Source organism: Myodes glareolus, chromosome 6, assembly GCF_982192425.1.
Source record: "Myodes glareolus chromosome 6, mMyoGla1.1, whole genome shotgun sequence".
Taxonomy (NCBI): Eukaryota; Metazoa; Chordata; class Mammalia; order Rodentia; family Cricetidae; genus Myodes; species Myodes glareolus.
The window spans coordinates 89785160-89806091 of record NC_142031.1 but is presented as its reverse complement, the minus strand read 5'-3'; the positions used below and the strand labels follow the sequence as shown (position 1 = coordinate 89806091).

The window sequence follows — 20932 nt, the reverse complement described above, 5'->3', positions numbered from 1 at the left end:
CAACAGAAGAGGGTGGTTATAGAGCGTTTTGGGGGTGGTGTACTAAACTCCAAACTCCTTGTCCTTTTTAAAATCAGTTAGTTCCGCAAAGAGGTATCAGTGACTCAGGCTTAAATCCTGCCAGTAACAAACAACCGAGCTCCAGGAAGAAAGGTTCTATTACGCCCTGTTTTCTCATCTGAGAAAGAATGGGCTGGGCGACAAGATCTCTCAGTTCTCTCCAGCCTGAACACAATACAGACCTAATTCTTAGGATTCCATGCCCCTCTTTGGTCCCAGTCTGTACTTAATCAGGAATCAAGAAGACAGTAGAAAAGAGCTAGAAAAAGGAAGAAAGGCTGTGTTCTTTTGTCCCTCCACTTGCTTTCCTGTCATTTTCACTAGCAATGCCAGTACAGTGGGACACAGTCACCTATCTGAAGTGGCATCCTCACACTACATCCCCGTAACACCAAAAGAACTCAAGTCTTATTTTTCAAAAGACCCTAACTTTGTTTTAATTTTGGTTTAAGGAAAAGAACTTCACTATAATCTTTACATTTGGACAAAATTAAAATAAAAGCAAACTTGATGCTAAATCCCTCCAAGTATCTTGTTTGTAAGCTGGAAATACCACACTAAGAAGCATACGGCTAACTGAGGAAGGGATCAAACGAGGCACTGAGATGACGGAACTTTCAGAACAGCGAGCGCAGCTGGCAGCAGCAGCGCTAACATTGAGTGAGCTTCGCATCATGTCCTTCGCGCCACTCTTCCCATTTCACATGTACTTACACTTAGTCCTCATGGGTGCCTCATCACATAGGTGCTATCACCTCCACGTTACCGAGGAAGAGATGGGGACACCCAGTGAATAAATAAATAACTTATCATAAATTACATTGTGAATTCTGACATTTTCACTCAAGTCCCTAACTTCTATATCACAGACCACCCATAGTCATTTTACCACATGAAGGGTGGCATATAAGTAGTTGGTTTGCATGCCCCACAGTGCTTGGGAAACATGATTAGACCCAGGTGCCCAGGGAAGCACAACAGCTCTCCTCAGAAGACCAGCCTGGTCAAGAGCATCTGGAATGCTTTCTGAGTAGAGTCCAGGTCAGGCACTTTGTCAGGACCAGCAGCAGGTGAGTGAGACCTTTCGCAATGGTAACTCTTTCTGTATTTGGAATCAATTACTAGCACCATAAATTTAAATGATTTTGGGAGATGTTTCTTCAAGCTGATACAGACAGTAACTGCCCCTCTGGGCCCACTTCCTGCCACAAGGACAGGTACTGAAGATGTCCCTTTCGGGCTGCTATTCGAACCACTCTATCCTAACCACTCCCCATTGAAGGAGTATCGAAACATCCAGAACTGTGCATGGCACTGACCTACCCGATGTGAAAGGGCTAGTAATCTCTTTCCTGTCTCCATCCGACCTACCCAGTTTAACAGACTCTAACAGGGTGAGAAAAGCTGATTTGCTTTGCTTTTAACAAAGGAGGAGACAAGGGACAGAACTCCCCAGGGGCTCTACCCGCTGTGTTCAACATGTTCTGTATGTGGGTCATGTGTGAATAGGAGCCTGTAACAGGCATAACATTCTCCAACCTTCCTGTTAAGAGACACCTTAAAAGCAACTAGGTCATGGTGTCAGACTCACTGTGCAGACAGTGAGAAGAGCCAGGTTTGTTTAAGGGACTCCTCCATGGCATGTGACCTGCTGAAACAACACAAGAGCTGAGTGTAGAGTCAAAAGTTCACTTTGGGTCCTGGAAAAGTATGCTGTAGAAATAATTATAGTTCCTAGTCTTTAGAACAAAATGAAGCAAAGAATGAGACCAGAAGTAGGACACAGAAAAAAAAAATCCCTTAAACAAACAAAAAAGTTACTTTGGGGATGAATGCTCCTGACGGAACTCTTAAGCCTAGAGGAAAGGGGTAGCAGACAGCTTCCTCGCCAAAACCACACCTAGCATTCCCAAGTCACAAGACCACCGGTGACATTGCACAGAATCAGCATAACAGGTCTAAACAAAAATTCTATTCATGTGAAAAGAAAAGATCCTATCCTCTAAGCATGAATCACAGCATTGGAGTCAATGCTATTCTGTTAGGTGAATTAGGTGATGGAATCATTACTGTTTCCAAAATGAAAATAAACAATGTACCTGAGATAGCTTCCAAAATAAGCAACAATGTTTGGGTGTTTGCAGTCTTTCATCATAATGATTTCTTGCTGTACAACCGCAAAGTCTTCTCCTAGGACACAAAGCAAGAATGTTGGTAAGAGTCAAATGCTCATTTACTTTAAAACATGTGAAGATAATTATACTTATGATTAACTATAACATAGTTACACAGTTATAAATTTTATATCCAATGCAACCAGTTCATTACTGGCATTACTTTTAATAACAATTCCAGCCTTACTTGAGATGAAGACAGTACTGCAGTGAAAAGTACAAGTGTTCACCCCAGACTTCTGGGTTCCAATTCTGTTCCCTTGGCATACAAACTTAGACAAATCACTTATCTCTTTGTGCTAATTTCCTGCTCAGTAAAAAAACAACTGACTTCACAGGGCTGCACACCTGGAAAAAGCCTGGCAGGGTAATAATTCCCATACAGACATTTACTGCTAGTACTATCACACCTTGGGCATTATCAAGGAAATACATATTATAAATAGTCTCCAATAGGAAATACTCATTTCCTCGTTACTAAACATCTGGCTGGTTGTGGTAGCCACACACTTGTAGACAGGCCAATGAAGAAGAGGCAGGAGAATCACTAACACTCAGCATAAAGATGCAATCGTTTGTCAAATTGGAGGAAGACCTAATACTGGGTATGATCTCTAGCAGCATGCCTAAGGGTGGCCCCTGTGCACAGGCCTCTTCCGCTTAGCCCTTTCCCAACAGTGGAAGGCTGAGAGAGGCTACACTTAGCCAATTGAAAGTCCTGCTCCCTGCTTGTCCAAATTCTTCAAAATAAGACCTGGCAACCTTACAGCACTATCTATCACAAGCTGTGACTACTGAGCGAGCACGGAGAGAAACACAAGTGCAGGGAGCGTTGTGTGAACCAGAAGCAGGAGAGAGAAAAAAAAAGGGCACACTCACACCTAAACCAAAGCAACTCAAGGTTTAGTATTTGACCCATGGACAGTCAAATAAAATGGATATTAAAGGTAAAGTAAAAAAAGATACATAAACATGGGATACATAAACAATGTTAAAAAACACACACATGCAGATACACATACACACAATGAAATATCATTCAGCCATAAAATAAAATGGAAATCCTGTCATGTGCCTTGTTACAAAAATTCATGAAAAGCAGCTATGTCTGGCTGTGAATCAAAAACTCCTGAAGGAGTCTGTACAGAGACTGACGGACCAAATATACTTTCAGTGCCATGTAGAGAATGGTATTCTGCAGGTTCAGAAGCTGAACATCCTTGCTCCATTCTGTATTGAACTAATATCTTGTGATAATGAATAAAAATCTTTTAGAATCTACTGACTTAGCAGATCACTAGCTTCTACCAATACAAAATCTAAGAATGTCATCAGATAGCATCTTAGGCCTATAGAATAGCTTCCCCATCTCACTGTGCCCACCTCTTTGGTATGCCCACCTGTGGTGGATTGAAAAAAATAAAAAGCCCTTGAAGGGAGTGACACTATTAGGAGATGTGGCCTTGTTGGAGAAGTGTGTCGCTGTAGGGGTGGGCTTTGGGGTCTCCTATGCTCAAATTACACTCAGTGTAGATTCCTGTTGTCTCAGGATTAAGATGTAGAACTCTTAGCTCCTTTTCCAGCACAATGTCAGCCTGCATGCCGCCATATCCCACCATGAAGATAATGGAGTAAATCTCTGAAACTGTAAGCACCCGCAATTAAATGTTTTCCTTTATAAAAGTTGTCATGGTCATAGTGTCTCTTCACAGCAATAGAAACCCTAAGACACCACCAATGCATTTTAAGCTTGCCTTGATTTATGACTTCCTTTGTTCTGCAAAACTATAAAAACCTTGTGAAACTGCTTCCATGTTGGAACATAGGAATCAGGGTAACCTAAATCTGTGTTCCTGAGACTAGGTCACTCAAAATGGCTCCAGAAGACTACCTTATTCCGTTTAAGATGAAACTGGTTTTTTTCATTGACAGTTAACATGAATGGAAGTGAAGGCTAATATGTTAAATGAAAAGCCAGTGACCCAAAAGTTCTACAGGATTCTAACTTGCACCAAGAATTTAAAACAGCCAATCTAATAGAAAATAGAATGATCACCACTAAAGACTAGAGGAGGGGTGGGGTGAGGAGCTAATGTTCAAAGGCCACAAATTTCAACCATACACAGGCACAAACTCTCTTGTATAACAGTCTTCTTATAGCAACAAGACTGTATTAGATACCTAAACTCATTAAGAGGATGGATATCAGGTTGTATTATACACTAATAAATGGCTCTAGAAACAGAAACGTTTGAACATGGACTACAGAACATATACAAAGTTTCTCATCCCAATGTTGTAGCATTAAAAATAAAGGGCTAATAAGTAAACATTTTTGCAGCTGATCACCGAGACATACAGGTGGGAAAGAGGAAGAAAGTGTAGATAAAATAAAAGATCCTCAGTCACTTTATTTATAAGCATCAAGAACTTTAGGAGGTAAGTACTCTGTACAGACCTGTCAGCCTGGACAAAAAGCACCAACCCTGCTTTGAAGAGTGTTATCATAGGTGATGCAAGGACAACTCTACCCATAAGGCAGCGCAGAGAAACAATTGGTGACCGGGGATCTGCCTCACTGCACAGGTGCCAGGTAAGTGCCTTCCCCAAACACCCATCCCTCTATGAGGAAACACAAAGCAGAGTGCCTCACCAACCACTACAGGCAGAAAACTACCACCAGAACTGACAGGAAAGAAGGCTCATGAAACACTACTTTAGGAAAAATAGTAGAATGAAGTCTTACTGGAGTCTCGTCACTTTTAGATTCTGTTCTGCAATTTAACGCATGTTGTTCTCACAGGAACAAAAATCTACCCCCCCCCCATGATTTTCCCTGCTCATCACTGTCAGTATTTTTCACTGGGTTGGAAATGGGTGAATGTTCTCATTTAGGAGACTTATTCCTATAGCTGACAGCTAATAAATCACTTATCTGCATTTATATCCTACTCCAGTAACTAGTGCTACAAAAGATACAAGTAATTATATGCATCTTGAAAGAATGACTTTAAGTCACTAAAGAAGGAAGAGTTAAGAGGCCTGTAGCAGACAGAATTCCCCTTATCAGAATTTGAGTAAAGGGACACTAGCCCAAGTATGTGACTTGCTAAAAACCACACACTCCATAAGTTAGCCACCGTCTCTTTCTGTATTTGACCACTTTCTCCTCCTGAGGCTGACTACCAAGGTCCAGCTATTAAAGTCCAGCAAACAGAAGCCCCCTTTGGTTGCCCTAATTAACATGCCAATCAAAATTAAACACCTCACCCTAACACGGGGTTCCCTGTACACCTTTATAAAGTGCCATTTTCCTATGTGCCCACCTGTCTCCTTTCTATCCAGAAGCAGTCCCTTTGGGGACAAATACCCCTGCCCCCTTCCCTTCCCCTTCTCCCTTTAGCTCCTTTCTTTGTCCCTTATGTCCGCTGTCCCTCTGGGACAAATAAATCTGTGTGCTGAGAACTTGGTCTTGGGGGTCCTGAGCTTGTCCTTTCACTGAGCATGAAGCCCAAGTGTACATGTGCTCACTTCAGCTTCAATGGGAGCACTTATCTTGATCTGCCTTTATATTTTGTTCAAATTAGGTCTTAAGAGTTGGCACTCTTCTAGCCCAAGCAAGATTAAAACCAAAGAAAAAGACCTTTAATCTCACAAAATCAGGTTCTGTGACGCACTGAAAACGAAGGAAATCACACACCAGAGGAATCTTGGACCATCTCAGCAAATGCAGAACAAGGCAGTTATTACAGGATTCACTATTTGGAGAGGAGTGGAGCTGAGGTGAAGTCCAAACAAAGCAGCGCTTTGTCAGGCTTAGAATAAATACAAGCACTGGGCTGCAAAGCAAAGGTAAGGTCCTCTCTTCCCACGGAGGATGAAGTTAGGACAGACATTGTTGCTGTGTCATGCAAGTCATAAACCAACACAGTATTTTTATAGATTTATTTTACTTTAACCTGTATGAGTGGTTTCCTGCATACATATTACATGTACCGCATTTGTTCCTGGTGTCTGCAGTGGTCAGAAGAGAGCCCTGGGTCCCTTTGAAACTGGAGTTGTAGATGGCTGTGACCCACTATGTGGATCCTGGGAACACATAGTCCAGGTCTTCTGCAAGAAAAAGCATTCTTAACCACTGCCCCAGAGAGTCCCAGCGGTGGAACTGGACTGTCAGGATTCAAAATCCTAGCCCTCCATTAATCAGGGCAAAGTACTTCAGTTTCTTTAACTATAAAAAATAGGGGTAATAACATAAGGATTAAATGAGTCAATGCATGTAACTCACTTACAACAGTGGCTGGCACAAATTAAGTTTAAATAAATGGTAGCTATTAGTAGCAACAAATGCCCTAGCTTAAACTAACTCATCTCTATCTCCATGCTCATCTCCTTACCTTCCTCATTAATTTGATTTATCTAGTGAGTATTTACTAAGAGGCACTGGGAATCTTGTGGAAAACCAAATTTGTCTTCATAGAAATGGCAGTCCAGTGAAGGCTGTGACACTACATTCTTACAAATGCCCCCCCCTTAATGTGAAAAACTTTTAATGCTAAAATATTGACTCATTTATGGTGAAAAGATGCCACACTCCCCAATGATTTGTCAGGAAGAGACACTGATTTCTTTTAGGACAATATTACATTTTGTTCCTGAAAACTCTAATACTAATCAGAAAGGGGCTTAATCTAATACTCAGTGTTTGTAGCATTTTCCTAATTCTTGACATTTTCCCCTAACATATTCATGCATCTGTCTTTCATACCCTTCTGATCCATACATGTGTACAGCAAAAACAGCTGAAAACTAATAACCTGTCTTACAACTAGGGTGGTGAGAATTTTCTCTGTGATTAGTACTTTCAGCCCTAAAAACAGGAAAATGTTAGGCAAAAGCCAATGAATATGTCATCAATTCATAGCAGATGGCACTGAAGAAACAAGTCACTACACATTGGGAAAAACAAAGGTCAACCCAAACTCTCCAACTTCATAAGCACTGATCACATGAACCCCAAAGGACCATCCTATACCACAGCCACATGTTCCGTGCCTGACTACAACCCCAGCCCAGTGCTCGTCTCGAACCTGCGTTTTATCACTTGTCACTCATGAAGAAAACACCTCTCTTTGAATGTGTGTGTGTGTGATCACAGTGATATGAACACACACATACATACATGTACATGCAGCAAAACACAATGACAATTATAGCTAAGTTCTCCACATAATATTTCCACATTTGAATTTCCACTGGGCACATATCAGTGTCAGACAGCATACACACATATATAATTTATACATGTACCCATACACTCACATACAAATGGGGAGGGGAAGGGAGAAACAAAACCACTACTCCCGTTCTCCATACTGTTTGACATGTTTCTCTCTGTCACATAATCTCCAACACATACTGCAATTCTCATTTTGGGTTGGTAACATCTTACAGGTTCAAAAAGAAAACGGCCCCCCTTTGACCAGAACTCATTTCCTCTTTAGTTCCACCAACCTGGCTGCATAAGTATCACACTCTCTTACCTTCTTGTGATGCACTGTGTACCCTAGAAAAACCCACCATAAATCACAAGTCCCTCTCTAGCGAATGAACCACATGTTGCTTGCACTTTGCACAAGAGGCCTCAAGAGGAGACACTTTCCTGTCATCTCCATTTCCTTTCCTCTCATTCTTCCTTATAGCTCCTTCAGTAAACTGAACCGCTCTTATTAAACCTATCGATGCAAATGTGTGGTCCTCAGTTTTCATTGTTATCCACACCTCTTAGCATTATGCCAAGACTTTCTCCTGCGGTCTGAAAATACTCATGTTTGTGTCCTAGCAGAATTACTCTGGCAGCTTACGGTCAAGCTTTCTTTGCTGAACTCTCTAGTGGACCTCTAACAGAATTAACCTTGGGCTTCAACCTCAGCCCTTTCTTCTCTAGCAATACTTCTTCGTGGTGATATCATCCCCATATCTTGCTTCAAGAGTTAGTTGTATCCTGAGGATCTTGAAACTGCACCAATAGTCTGGCTTCTCCTGGAACTACAGGTGCATGTTAGTCAACATGGGCATGCCTTAGCCCATGCTAAAACACACATAGTAAAACTGGGTAACTGGTCCTACTGACCCTGTTCCTCAAAAAGCTTGGGGTATCTATGATCTACTCCTAGTTTTGGTAGTTCATTTCATTCTGATGGGAACTGGCTCACACTGTTGGAGCCATGGTGGCCTGTTCTCTACCCCGAATCTTGCTGTCTGTTCTTACTTTGGAATACCGTTCTTGCTTGTGACTACATGGACTGGTTTTCCCCAAGAAAATCTCATGTGTTACCATTTCAATCTCAAGCCAATACCATGTACTTTGAGCAGTCTCGTGACATCTTGACACTGACTGAAGTACCATAACATCTTACTTGGTTCATCAGCTTACTTATTCATACATTTCCTTACTTGCTGCGTTACGGTTAACTAAAATCTACGCTTCTCAAGGGTCAGGCTCACCTGCCTTGGGTACCATGTCTGGCACTGGGTAGACAATGACTAGATACTAATCAAATGATTGACATAAACAGATTTTTCACAAAATACAAGGCCAAAAGGATATATATGGTAAAGGAAGACAGCCAACTATTAACCCCAAAGGAATGGCAATTAACAGTAGGAGAACATGGAAAAACAAAACAAAACTCATGACACACTTCCCAAATGAAGGATAGATACATATAATGAACCTATTATATCCATAAAATATACATGTTTGGTATCTGTGATGTGCAAGGCCAGGCCCTCCACAAGGCCCTCCACAGCTAGAAATGAAGCCTGGCTGAGGACACTGGCTGCTGACAGAGTTCTTGCCTAGACATACACAAGGGCCTTGGCTTGATTCCCTAGAACTGTGCAAAAAGGAACATAGATGTATAGGAAAGGTACCAGAAATCATCGTCTTTTCTTACGGAGCTTACACACCTGCTTCTGAGTGTGATGCTGTCTTTCCCCTGCAGCCTGATGTTTGCAGCGGAAAATGATTCACATTGCTGACTACCACGTTAGCCACCTTTGAGGCCATTGTGGAGCTCTCAGGGCTCTGTCTACCACATGCACCACATTGTATGTATTCTTCACAATGCATCCTTTCCAGCAGGGTGGTATGCTAACAAAGTGACCTGACTCACAGAACCATCTTGCCTATCTCTGATCTTTGACCAGCCTTTCAGTCTGCTTAGTTCACTATGAACAGAATCGTATGGGTACTTCTACATAAATATCAAAATTTCTGGAGAAAATAGAAAGTTGACAGTGGTCCTCAAGTCAGGATGATGAATGACTTTAATTTCTACTTCTGCTTTAATTCTATTTTTCTACTTCGATTTACAATGATCAAAATTGGTTTTGCAATTAAAGTCCAAAAAAGTATAGACTTATAGTTAAGCAAACAACACTGGAGAAAGGGAAATTAACGTGAACAATATAAAAAAAATCAATGAAATACCTTCAACAAACCTCAGATTTAAACAATTTTGCCAAAATATCAAGTTTTCATTTTACTTCCATTTCAAAATGATTAACAGCCATTGAAAAAGAAAAAGGAATTAATTAAGTCAAACTACAAACACTTAAAGTCTATCACATTGCATTTGGCTATTTTTAATTTTACAAAGGAGACTGACCACTGGGACTCTGAAAAGGTGTGAGTACTACATCACCCATGAAGACAGTCCTATTCCATACTAAGACAACTGATTCTTCTGTTTTCACAGTTAAGAACTCATGACATATTAAATGATTCTTGGAGGAAACTAGCATAGTCCACCCTGAGGGGAAATTAGAGGGCAAATTATTGAGCTTCTTTAAAAAGAAATAGAAAAAAAAGGCATAACAAAAGAGAAACCTACAAACATAAATGACAATTAAAATGTACCAACTGTTTCCAGTTTGGAAACTTTATTACTAAGAAACTATTATCAATTGTTAGTTGACTCTTGGTTATGCATTTAAGACTTTAAAGAAATGTATGTGTGTAAGCTTGTGCAAATCTGTGCAAATTTGTAGAAGCCAGAGAAGGATATTGGTTTTCTGGCATATTATGTTCTGCCTTATTCCCTTGAGATCAGGGTCTCTCACTGAACCTGGAACAAGATTGAAGACTAGAAAGCCCCAGGGATCCTCCTTTCTCTATACTCCATAGCAATGGGGTTACAGGCCACGGTCATACTAGGCTTTTTTTACATGGTTATTGGGATGTGAATTTGGATCCTCATGGTTACATAGATAGTACAAGACTTAGCCATTATCCTAGCCCCTTTTATACTTTTAAAAGGCATATTAAAAATGAACAAACAAACAGGTCCCTTGATGTGGGCTGTCCTTTTGTATATGTGTTGTTTTTATTGGCTATGAATAAACCCTTTTGGCCAATGGCTTAGCAGAGTAAAGCCAGGTGGGAAATCTGAACAGAGATCGAGAGAGAGAGAGAGAGAGAGAGAGAGAGAGAGAGAGAGAGAGAGTTTTTATTGGCTATGAATAAACTCTTTTGGCCAATGGCTTAGCAGAATAAAGCCAGGTGGGAAATCTGAACAGAGATGGGGGGGGGGGGGCAGAGTCAGGGAAACTTCATGTAGCTGCTGAAGGAGACAGATGCCAAAACCTTACCTGGTAAGCCACAGTGATGGAGCAGGGTCATCTGTCTATGTGTTACTTTCATTGGTTAATAAAGAGACTGCCTTGGCTTTTGATAGGGCAGGATTTAGATAGATGGAGTAGACTGAACAGAATGCTGGGAGAAAGAAGCAGAGTCAGGCAGAGGCAGAGAGCTGCCCACCATGAAGCCGCCAGGTCAGACATGCTGAATCTTTCCCGGTAAGCCACGAGCTCGTGGTGAGACACAGATTATTAGAAATGGGTTGAATCAATATGAGAGAGTTAGCCAATAAGATGCTACAGATAATGGGCCAGAAGTGTTTAAATGAATACAGTTTCCGTGTAATTATTTCGGGGTAAGCTAGCCGTGATCTGGGTGGGAACACAGCCCTCCGTTCCTTATTACTACACCACAGTCTCGAGGCTATACACAGAATAACAGAAATGGGTTAATTTAAGATGTAAGAGTTAGTTAATAAAAAACCTGAGCTAAGAGACCAAACAGTGTAATTAATATAGTTTCTGTGATTATTTGGGTCTGTGTGGCCAGGAAACAAATGAGCAGTCACCACCTACAAAACAGCACCTATATGGTTGGGGCTAACTCGCATGGTCAGTCACACTCTTCTGGTCAGGTGCTTGTACTCCCACTCAGGTTTAGGATTAACGTAGCTGAGAGCATGCCTGCTGCTCAGCAACCCTGCAGGGCAAGCAGCTAGATGGAGTCTGCTAGGCGTGTGCAGGCCGGAAAGCATCGTGGATTCCTTCTACCATACATGGAGACATTTCCAGGCCACACAGCACACTGCATGGCAGATTTCACTTTTACTCAGATAAAAAGGGTTTATGTGCTGTATGGTGCTTCCCAGAGCTGAGGTGGTGAGCACAGATCGGACTCAGCAGTTCCAGAGCTGGCAGTAAATGTACCTCTGGCATGTTGAAAGGCCAAGAGATGTGGAGCCAGCATCAAGGGCTGCTGCAACCACAATGCTTAGGATTTTAAAATATTCCTTGTCAGAAAATGATTTCAGATACACAACAGGACAGATTCAACATAAAAGACCTCTAAATGAGACACAGTGTGTTTAAAAAATGCACGTAGGCTTGGGAGAGAGAGAAAAAGAGTACAAACAGTTATAAAAATGGAAGTTTAAAAAAGTAAAACAAAGTCTTTAAAGAAACAGTAAAAGTAATAGAAGAGTACAGACAGACATAAAGGAATCAAGATAATGAATATTAAAAAGTAATAGAGTAAAAAAATTCATGTAGAAGGACTACAGAGATGGCTCAGAGGTTAAGAGCACCAACTGCTTTTCCTGAGGTCCTGAGTTCAGTTCCCAGCAACCACATGGTGGCTCACAGCCATCTGTAATGAGATCTGGTGCCCTCTTCTGGCCAGCAAGCATACATACAGACAGAACACTGTATACATAATAAATAAGTAAATCTTTAAAAAACACTAAATAAAGAAAAATATAAAAAATTCACACAGAGATGGATAATACACAAAGGATCTAGATTATGCATATTACTATGCTTTCTTTGAAATTTTTGACTGCAAAGAGACATTTGATTCTGGGGGCTAAAGGTATCTTGATTTCAAAATTTGAGTTTAAGGATATGTTGTTGTTTTCAAAAAAAAGGTTTCTGCTTTTGTTTAAACAGAAGATGAGAACCTGTGGATTCCTTTCAGGCTAATGTGGTTTAATGAAACAAGCCCCTCCCCAAAGGTCTCTGTGAACCCTAAAAATACTTCACCCAACAAATAGTAAGAAGTAGTTTGGGAAGAACTATGCCTAAATTCCAAGATGACTACTTATAAATGTTTATTTTCATTTTAAAAGGGTTGGTTATAATTGATTAATAGACACAGTCTCTCTCTCTCTCTCTCTCTCTCTCTCTCTCTCTCTCTCTCTCTCAAAGACTATGATATAGAAGTGAATACTTTGCACTGGTATGGATCTTGGTCTTATATAAATCCAAGGTCAACTTTGTCACATTGTGTATATGTATTTCTCCTCTTGTTTAAGGCATTATGTTTATGCAGCTAATTTAAAAATGTGATGTATAATTAAAAATACAGATTAATAGTCGTCTATAATAGTCAAATTGTAGTCATGTTAGATTTTCTAAATATACAGAGATATATTTCAGATAGACAATCTTCAAACATTTCAAAGACCTACAGAATATGGTATTTAAAATGTTTTAAGAACTTAGACTTTTCTTGACAGTGAGACATGTCTGCTTCTGGCAGCACCAATTACTTCAAGAGACGATGGGCACTGAAGAGCCTCCTTATGGATTTGCTACCCATTTGGGAAAAAAACTGCTCTTGCCTGGACTGTTTGATGGTGTGCTGTATAAACTGGACATGCAAGATCTATAGAAAATGACTGCTGAACTTGCATAAAAAAAGGTGAGACAGTCCTTAAGGGTTCCTGCTCCATGAAAGAGTCTGCCAGGCCTTCTACAGGACTCAGAAGAAAGTGACTGACAAACTGCTAATATAGGTGAAACAGTCTTTCAAATTTTCTGCTTCATGGAAAAGTCTGTTGGATACTATGGGCTTGTAGACTGAATATAGATGCTCCAACAATACAGAAGAACTTTGGTTGACTGTTCAGGCACCAAGATGTCTCTTTCAATTCTAAAGTTTTGGATGCTGCTTACAATGCACTTTCTGTTTACTTAGGTAATATGGTATCCTTCTGTGGTCTTTGAAGAGTTGAAGACAGATAGTTATAGTTTTCTAAGTTATGATAAAAGATATATTAGATAAGAAAGTTTCCAGATACAAAAGACTAAATATTGTAAGTGTAATGCTTGTTTGATACCTGTTTTTAATATGTAATTTTACAATGTTAAAGTTAAAACCTTCCTTTTTAATTAGACAGAAAAGGGGAGATGATATGGGATGTCCTTCTGTATATGTGTTGCTTTTATTGGCTAATGAATAAAGCTGTTTTGGCCAATGGTTTAGCAGAGAAAAGCCAGGCAGGAAATCTGAAAAGAGATATAAATAGAGAGAGTAGGTGGGGCCAGGGAGATGCTGAAGGAGTAGCTGCTGAAGGAGACAGATGCCAAAACTTTAACCAGTAAGTCACACTCTCGTGGTGATACACAGAATAATAGAAATGGGTTAATTTAACATGTAAGAGCTAGTAAATAAAAAGCATGAGCTAAGGGGCTGGAGAGATGGCTCAGAGGTTAAGAGCACTAGCTGTTCTTCCAGAGGTCCTGAGTTCAATTCCCTCTTCTGACCTGCAGGTATACATGCAGAGTACATAAATAATATACAAATAAAAAATTTTTAAAAATGAACTAATAGACCAAACAGTGTTGTAATTAATATAGTTTCTATGTAATTATTCAGGTCTGGGCAGCCAGGAAACAAACAAGCAGCCTCTGGCTACAGTTCCTCATTTCAAATATAAAATTCAATGATGTATTAAATAAATTGACCAAGGTTTGCAACCATAACTATAAGTCAGTTTTAGGACAGTTCCCTCTCTCCATGAGAATCCTCATGTTCACTCACTGACAGTCCACCCTCTGGTAGTTCCAGTTCACTAGTCCACTTGATACCTTCTCTGAGCACTTCACCTAAGAAAATCAAGTGTTCATTCTCCTGTAACTGGCTCCTTTCATTTAGCATTGTTTGAATCAGCGGAAGCATGAATTATTAACTACCTTTCTACTCTCTGTACATAACACATTTTGTCCATTTGTTTACCAGTTATAATTACTGCAATGGAGGGGTATTATGAATAATACTGTGTAGAACCCTCATGTGCAAGTTCTGGGACTAGACACGAAAGTATGACTGCTAAATCATTATGGCAAATTTAGTTACCCTTTAAGAAAGAACTAGAGCCAGGCATAATGGCACAAGTCTTTAATCCTAGCACTTTGAAGGTAGAAGAAGGCAGATCTCTGTGATTGCAAGGCCAGTCTGGTTTACACAGTAAGTTCCAGGACAGCCAGAGCTACATAGGGAGGGAGACCTGCTGACAAAAACAAACTAACAAAGAAAAAAAACCACAAAACCAAAAAAACCATCACCACAACAAAAAAGAACCAAAGAACTCAACATTTTCCAGAGAAGCAGCACTGTCTCATCACAGCAAGGTTCTTGTTTGTGGCTTATGTTTTCATTTTTTATTCCCTCTATTGTTATGGAATTTGCCTTCAGTGTGACAAGGCTAGCCATTTGGGCAAAAGCTCCTCTTGCCTGGACTGCTTTATGGTAGGTATGCTGTATAAACTGGACATGCAGGATCTACAGAAAATGACTGCTGAACTTGCAAAAAGAAGGTGAGACAGACCTTCTGCAGGACATAAGAAGAAAGTGACTGACAAACTACCAATATAAGTGAAACAGTCTTTCAAATTTCCTGCTTCACGGAAAAGTCTGCCAGATACTATGGGCTTGTGGGCTGAAGATAGATGCCCCAACGTTATAGGAGAACTTTGGGTGTCTGTCCAGGCCTCTAATTCACAGGGATCCACCTGCCTCTGCCTCCTGAAATGCTGGGATTAAAGGTGTGCAGTATCCAGCAACTATATCACCTTCTAATACACAGCAGTGTTAAAGATCAACAATATCACAAATCAGTTATCACATGCACCAGAAAAAAACTGAGTTAATGGTTTTCTAATTTTTTAAGGAAATTTTAAAATATACTGAGCAGATTTTGTGCCAGAACTTTAACTTAGACCTGACAAAACAGGTTCTATTAAAATCTGAAAATAAAAAAGACCAGTGCTAGGATGGTGACATCACCACTGCGAGAACTTCAGCAACCTTGGTCCCTCAGCTGTAGAAGTTTCTGCAGTAGATGTGGGAGAATGAACTTAAGCCCGGTCACTTTGGATTCATGACAATTTTCATCAAGTAACCTCTACTCCCTGATTAAAAACGCAAAGCCTGATAAAAAGTGCCAAATCCTCAATTGTACTCCAGATTTCACCAATTTCAAACATCTTTATTACAAAGCAAATAGTAGAGAAAACAAAGAAATTATACCAGTGACATAAGAAGGCAATTACATGACAGAGAATCTATAACTGCATCTAACGGAAAATGTGTTCTGCGTTCATGGTATTCTCCTGTGTTCAATCACAATCAATCAACACATCCTTCAAACTTCATTTCAATGATCATTTTAAAAATTTACCAACGAGCTAAGTCAAGGGTAGGCCAAGTCTAACAAAGGTGTCATCTGGCTTTGCAGTTCAGAATGTTGTGTTATATTTCAGTTGGCAAAGTCTAGAAGATTATCTGATAATTCACAGGAAAAGTTGGCCGATTCCTGAAAATAAAGTCTCTGAATAGATTTATGTTCATACTAAAACTAAAACCTAGAGTGGCGTGGACAAAGTTCACACATCAACATAATTGCTGGCCTACCACAGGAAAGAAAGAAGGGGATAGTACTGTGAAGATGTGTACAATGAGTTAGCGCAGAAAGATGTGGGCTTTAGGATGGGGGGAACCCAATGGAGAACACAAAGCAGATAAAACATACAGAGAGTCCTAAGAGGCTTCATAATGGGCCGCTCACACCAGAAGGAACTACTTAGATACTAATAACACACCGGTGCTAAGATTTGCTGAGGTCTGCTGAAAACTCAAGACCCAGAATAAGAGGACAGGAGACAAAGAGCAGATCACAGCTTCCCAAGTCAGCCCGGTTCTTCCCACTGGACTACACTTGCTCTTCACAACATGGCAATGCCACCTGGAAAAGAGTAAGCCAGTATAAACTTGTCACAGTTAGTCCAGGGAGTTCTGAAGAAGTAAATACCCTCAGGACCTTCTCTCCTTCCCACAGTTACCAATCATTTTTCTGGGAAGAACTGAGCAGTAAGCAGAGACTGCTCTTTCTTTCCTGCCTGCCCAGACCTGAATAATCACACAGAAACTATATTAATTACAATACTATTTGGACAATAGCTTAGCTTTATTCCTAGATAGCTCTTACATCTTAAATTAAACCATTTCTATTAATCTGTATATCACCATGAGGGTGTGGCCTACCAATAAGGTTCTGGAAGGGTGTCCTTCTCCTTCAGCAGCTACATGGTGTCTCTCAGACTCCATTTACTCCCTCTATATCTCTTTTCAGATTTCCCGCCTGGCTTTACTCTGCTAAGCCATTGGCCAAAACAGCTTTATTCATCAACCAATAAAAGCAATACATATACAAAAGAACATCCCACATCATCTCCCCTTTTCTGTCTAATTAAAAAGGAGGTTTTAACTTTAACATAATAAAATTACACATAACAAAACAGTTATCAAGCAAGAATTACAGCTACTTTATTTCTTTGTAAGTCTAAAGTTTTTCATCTAATTTATCTTTTATCATAACTAAGGAAAACTATAACTATCTGTCTTCATCTCCACCAATGATCCCAGAATGATACAATATTACCTAAGTAAACAGGAATTACACTGTAAGCAACTTTCAAAACTCTAGAATTGACAAAGACATCTTGATGCCTGGACAGTCACCCAAAGTTATCCTATAACGTTGGGGCATTCATCTTCAGCCTACAAGCCCATAGTATCTGACAGACTTTTCCATGAAGCACGAAATTTGAAAGACTGTTTCACTTATATTGGTAGTTTGTCAGTCACTTTCTTCTTATGTCCTGCAGAAAGTCTGTCTCACCTTCTTTATGTATGTTCAGCCGTCATTTTCTGTAGATCCTGCATGTCTAGTTTATACAGCATACCTACCATAAAGCAGTCTAGGCAAGAGGAGCTTTTGCCCAAATGGCTAGCCTTGTCACATTGAAGGCAAATTCCTAAACAAATTTCTTCAATTCTGATCAACCTCTCTAAAGTAATTGGTGCTTCCAGGAACAGACATGTCTCAGTGTCAAGAAAAGTCTAAGTTCTTAATTTATTTTAAATAGCATATTCTGTAGATCTTTGAAGTGTTGAAGATTATCTATGTAACTGAAATATATCTTTGTATATCTAGAAAAACCTAACTAATGGGATTAAAAGTTTATTACAGAATGACTATTCATCTGTATTTTTAAATTATACATTACATTTTTAAAATGAGTTATATAAACATAATACCTTAAATAAGAATAGAAATACACATATACTCAGTGTAACAAAATTGACCTTAAATTTGTATCAATAGACAAAGATTTATACCAATGCAAAGTATTTATCTCTATATCATATCCCCCTTTAAGTGAAAACAAAGATTTATAAGCAATCATTTTGGGATTTGGACATAGTTTTCTCCAAACTGCTTTCTGTTGTTTGTTGGGCAAAGTATTTTTAGGGTTCACAGAGACCTTCAGGAGGTCATTGTTCCATCAAACCACATTAGCCTGGAAGGAATCCACAGGTTCTCATCTTCTGTGGTAACAAAAGTAGAACCTCTTTTCCAAAGCAACATATCCTTAGACTCAAATTTTGAAGTCAAGACACCTTTATGTTTGCTTAAATTAGCATCCCCCAGAATCAAATGCCTATCTGTCGTTAAAAATATCAAAGAAAACACAATAATATGCATAATCCAGATTCTTTGTGTATTTTCCATCTTTACGTGGCTTATTTTTCTTTACTCCTTTAATATATAACTGTCTGTATTCTTTTATATTACTTTTACTGTCTTTTTAAAGACTTCATTTTTTAAAACTTTTATTTCTTTTCATAACTGTCTATATTCTTTTCCTTCTCTCTCCCAAGCCTATGTACATTTTTAAAACACACTATGGCTCGTTCAGAGGTTTATTTCTATCTGAATCTGTCTTTATTGTGTATCTGCAATCATTTTCTGACAAGGAACATTTTAAAATGGTAAGCATTGTAATTGGGGAAGCCCTGCATGCTGGCTCTGACTCTCCTGCCCTTTCAATATGGTAGAGGTACAAGCACTGCCAGCTCTGTGAGCCATGTTCACCACTCCAGCCCCAGGATGCAGCAGGTCTAAGCCACCATTAAGCAACTAGTAGAACTCTGCTCACAAATTCCACTTAAGTGCAGGACCTCCCAAAAGAGCCTCACTTTGTTCTGCCAGCACAAATCAGGAGGCCTTTCCTTAAAGAAGCTGAGCAGTTTTTGCAGCTCATGCTGAGTCAGGAAGCCTTCTCTTAAAGGAGTTGTGCCTCTGCTCGCTGTCAGCAAACAGAGTCTAACTGAAAAAAATGTAGTTACCAAGAAACTGTGCTTGGCTCCTGTTTTTGTGGGTCTAGAAGCCCTCTTTTTTAATGTGGATCCACGTCACAGATGGTGGGCGCCATTTTGTAAATAAACTGCTTAAATAGACTGCTCTTTCTTTCCTACCTGCCCAGACTCAAATAATCACACAGAAACTATATTACATTATAACACTATTTGGTCAATAGCTTAATTGTATTCCTAGCTAGCTCTAACATCTTAAATCAGCCCATTTCTATTCATCTGTGCATCGCCATGAGGCTTTGGTCTACTGGTAATTTTCCAGGTGGGCATTCTTCTCCTTCGATACCTACATGGCATCTCCCAGACTCTGCCTACTCTCTCTATATCTCTGTTCAGATTTCCCACCTGGCTTTACTCTGCTAAGCCATTGGCCGAAACAGCTTTATTCATCAACCAATAAAAGCAACACTTGTACAGAAGGACATTCAACATCATATGCTGGGCTCAGAGAAGCAGGAAAAAGAAAAGACAGCCATCTCTCCTTCCCACAAAATGGTGAGAAAGTAAAAGAATGACAATCAAACATTATTAAAATAAGCTTTAACTGTATGATGGATCAGGCCTGTAACTTCAGAACTTAGAATGCTGAAGAAGGAAGATCAATGGTTCAAGGTCAACCTGAGCTACAAAGACCATTTCAAAAAAAAACAAATTATAAAAGGTGAAATTACTATATGATAGCCAATGACATTCTAGCAATAAGAAACATCAAATTTCAAATAATTTACCTGGTTCCAATTTTATCACTTTAATTGCTGCTAATTCTCCAGTGTTAACATTCCGTGCCTAAAAGAAGAAAAAAAGTCATCATGGAAAAACGTTGTATAAAAAGACATTTTAGTTTATTGTTTATTTCAATCATACAGAAATATTTTAAAAGCAAAACTGCAGAACCAATCTACTAACAAACAGTACTGTCTTTTATAGTGAATTCCAGCACTAATTTATGTGTAAACATAACACCATGGTAACTGTCCACTGTTCTAAATGGTTTAATACTAACTCACTCAATTGTCACAACACTCATAAGATAAAAACTAATGCTATTCCCATGTTGCAAATAAGACAAAAGAAGCAGACAGAAGTGAAAACAGGTCAAGTGGGAGCACTGGGATTTAAAACCAGGAAGTCTACTCCAGTGTAATTCCTTCAAGCATTATACCACAGAGCTCTTTATGCAAACGCTGGGAAAACAATGGAGTGGATTAACATTAAAATATTTAAATGAGAATCTAAATGTGAAAGCAACCCCCTTGTGACCCTTCAAATTCACTTGTTGACAGTAAAAACCATGCATTCAAAAATCAAATTCAAGGGGTGAGGGGTGTAGCTCAACTGGTAGAGTACTTGCTTAGCATGCCCAGAGTCCTAGGTTCCACCCCCAGCTTGGTATAAATCAGGCATGACGGTACACATCTATCTATAACCACAGCACTATAATGGTGGAGGCAGGAGAATCAGAAGTCCAAGGTAATCCTCAGTTACTACAGAGCAAGCTAAAGGACAGCCTGGGCTATATGACATCTGTGTCTAAAAAAGAAAGGAAGGAAGGGAGAAAGAGGGGGGCAGAGGGAGAGAGAGAAGAAAGAAGGAAGGAGGGAGAAAAGTCAATTCAGAAGTTGGCTATGATGGGCATGCTCACCAACCCTAGGACTCAGGAGGATTGCTATAAATTGCAGAACATCCTGAGCTATAGTCACAGCACAACTCTGCCACCTTCCAACCTCAAAAATCAACCAGATAATAGATTCTGGGTATTTACAACTGTTTAACTAAGTAGAAACTATTTTTAAATTTGGGTTTAAAAAAATGGCAGTAAATTTGAGATGCTATTGGA

At 39.6% G+C, this 20932-nt stretch overlaps 1 protein-coding gene across 9 annotated transcripts in view; it reads right to left on the bottom strand.

The window, feature by feature from the left end:
* Positions 1-20932, bottom strand: part of Map4k3 (mitogen-activated protein kinase kinase kinase kinase 3) — a 154087-nt gene that overhangs the window by 82833 nt on the left and 50322 nt on the right. For all 9 annotated transcript variants that reach the window (XM_085690988.2, XM_085690984.2, XM_085690986.2 and 6 more), the window contains exons 2-3: positions 19824-19881; positions 2160-2250 (exon numbers count right to left, since the gene is read on the bottom strand). In XM_085690988.2, the coding sequence (XP_085547114.1) occupies positions 2160-2250; positions 19824-19881 (149 nt within the window). The remainder of the gene's footprint in view (positions 1-2159; positions 2251-19823; positions 19882-20932) is intronic.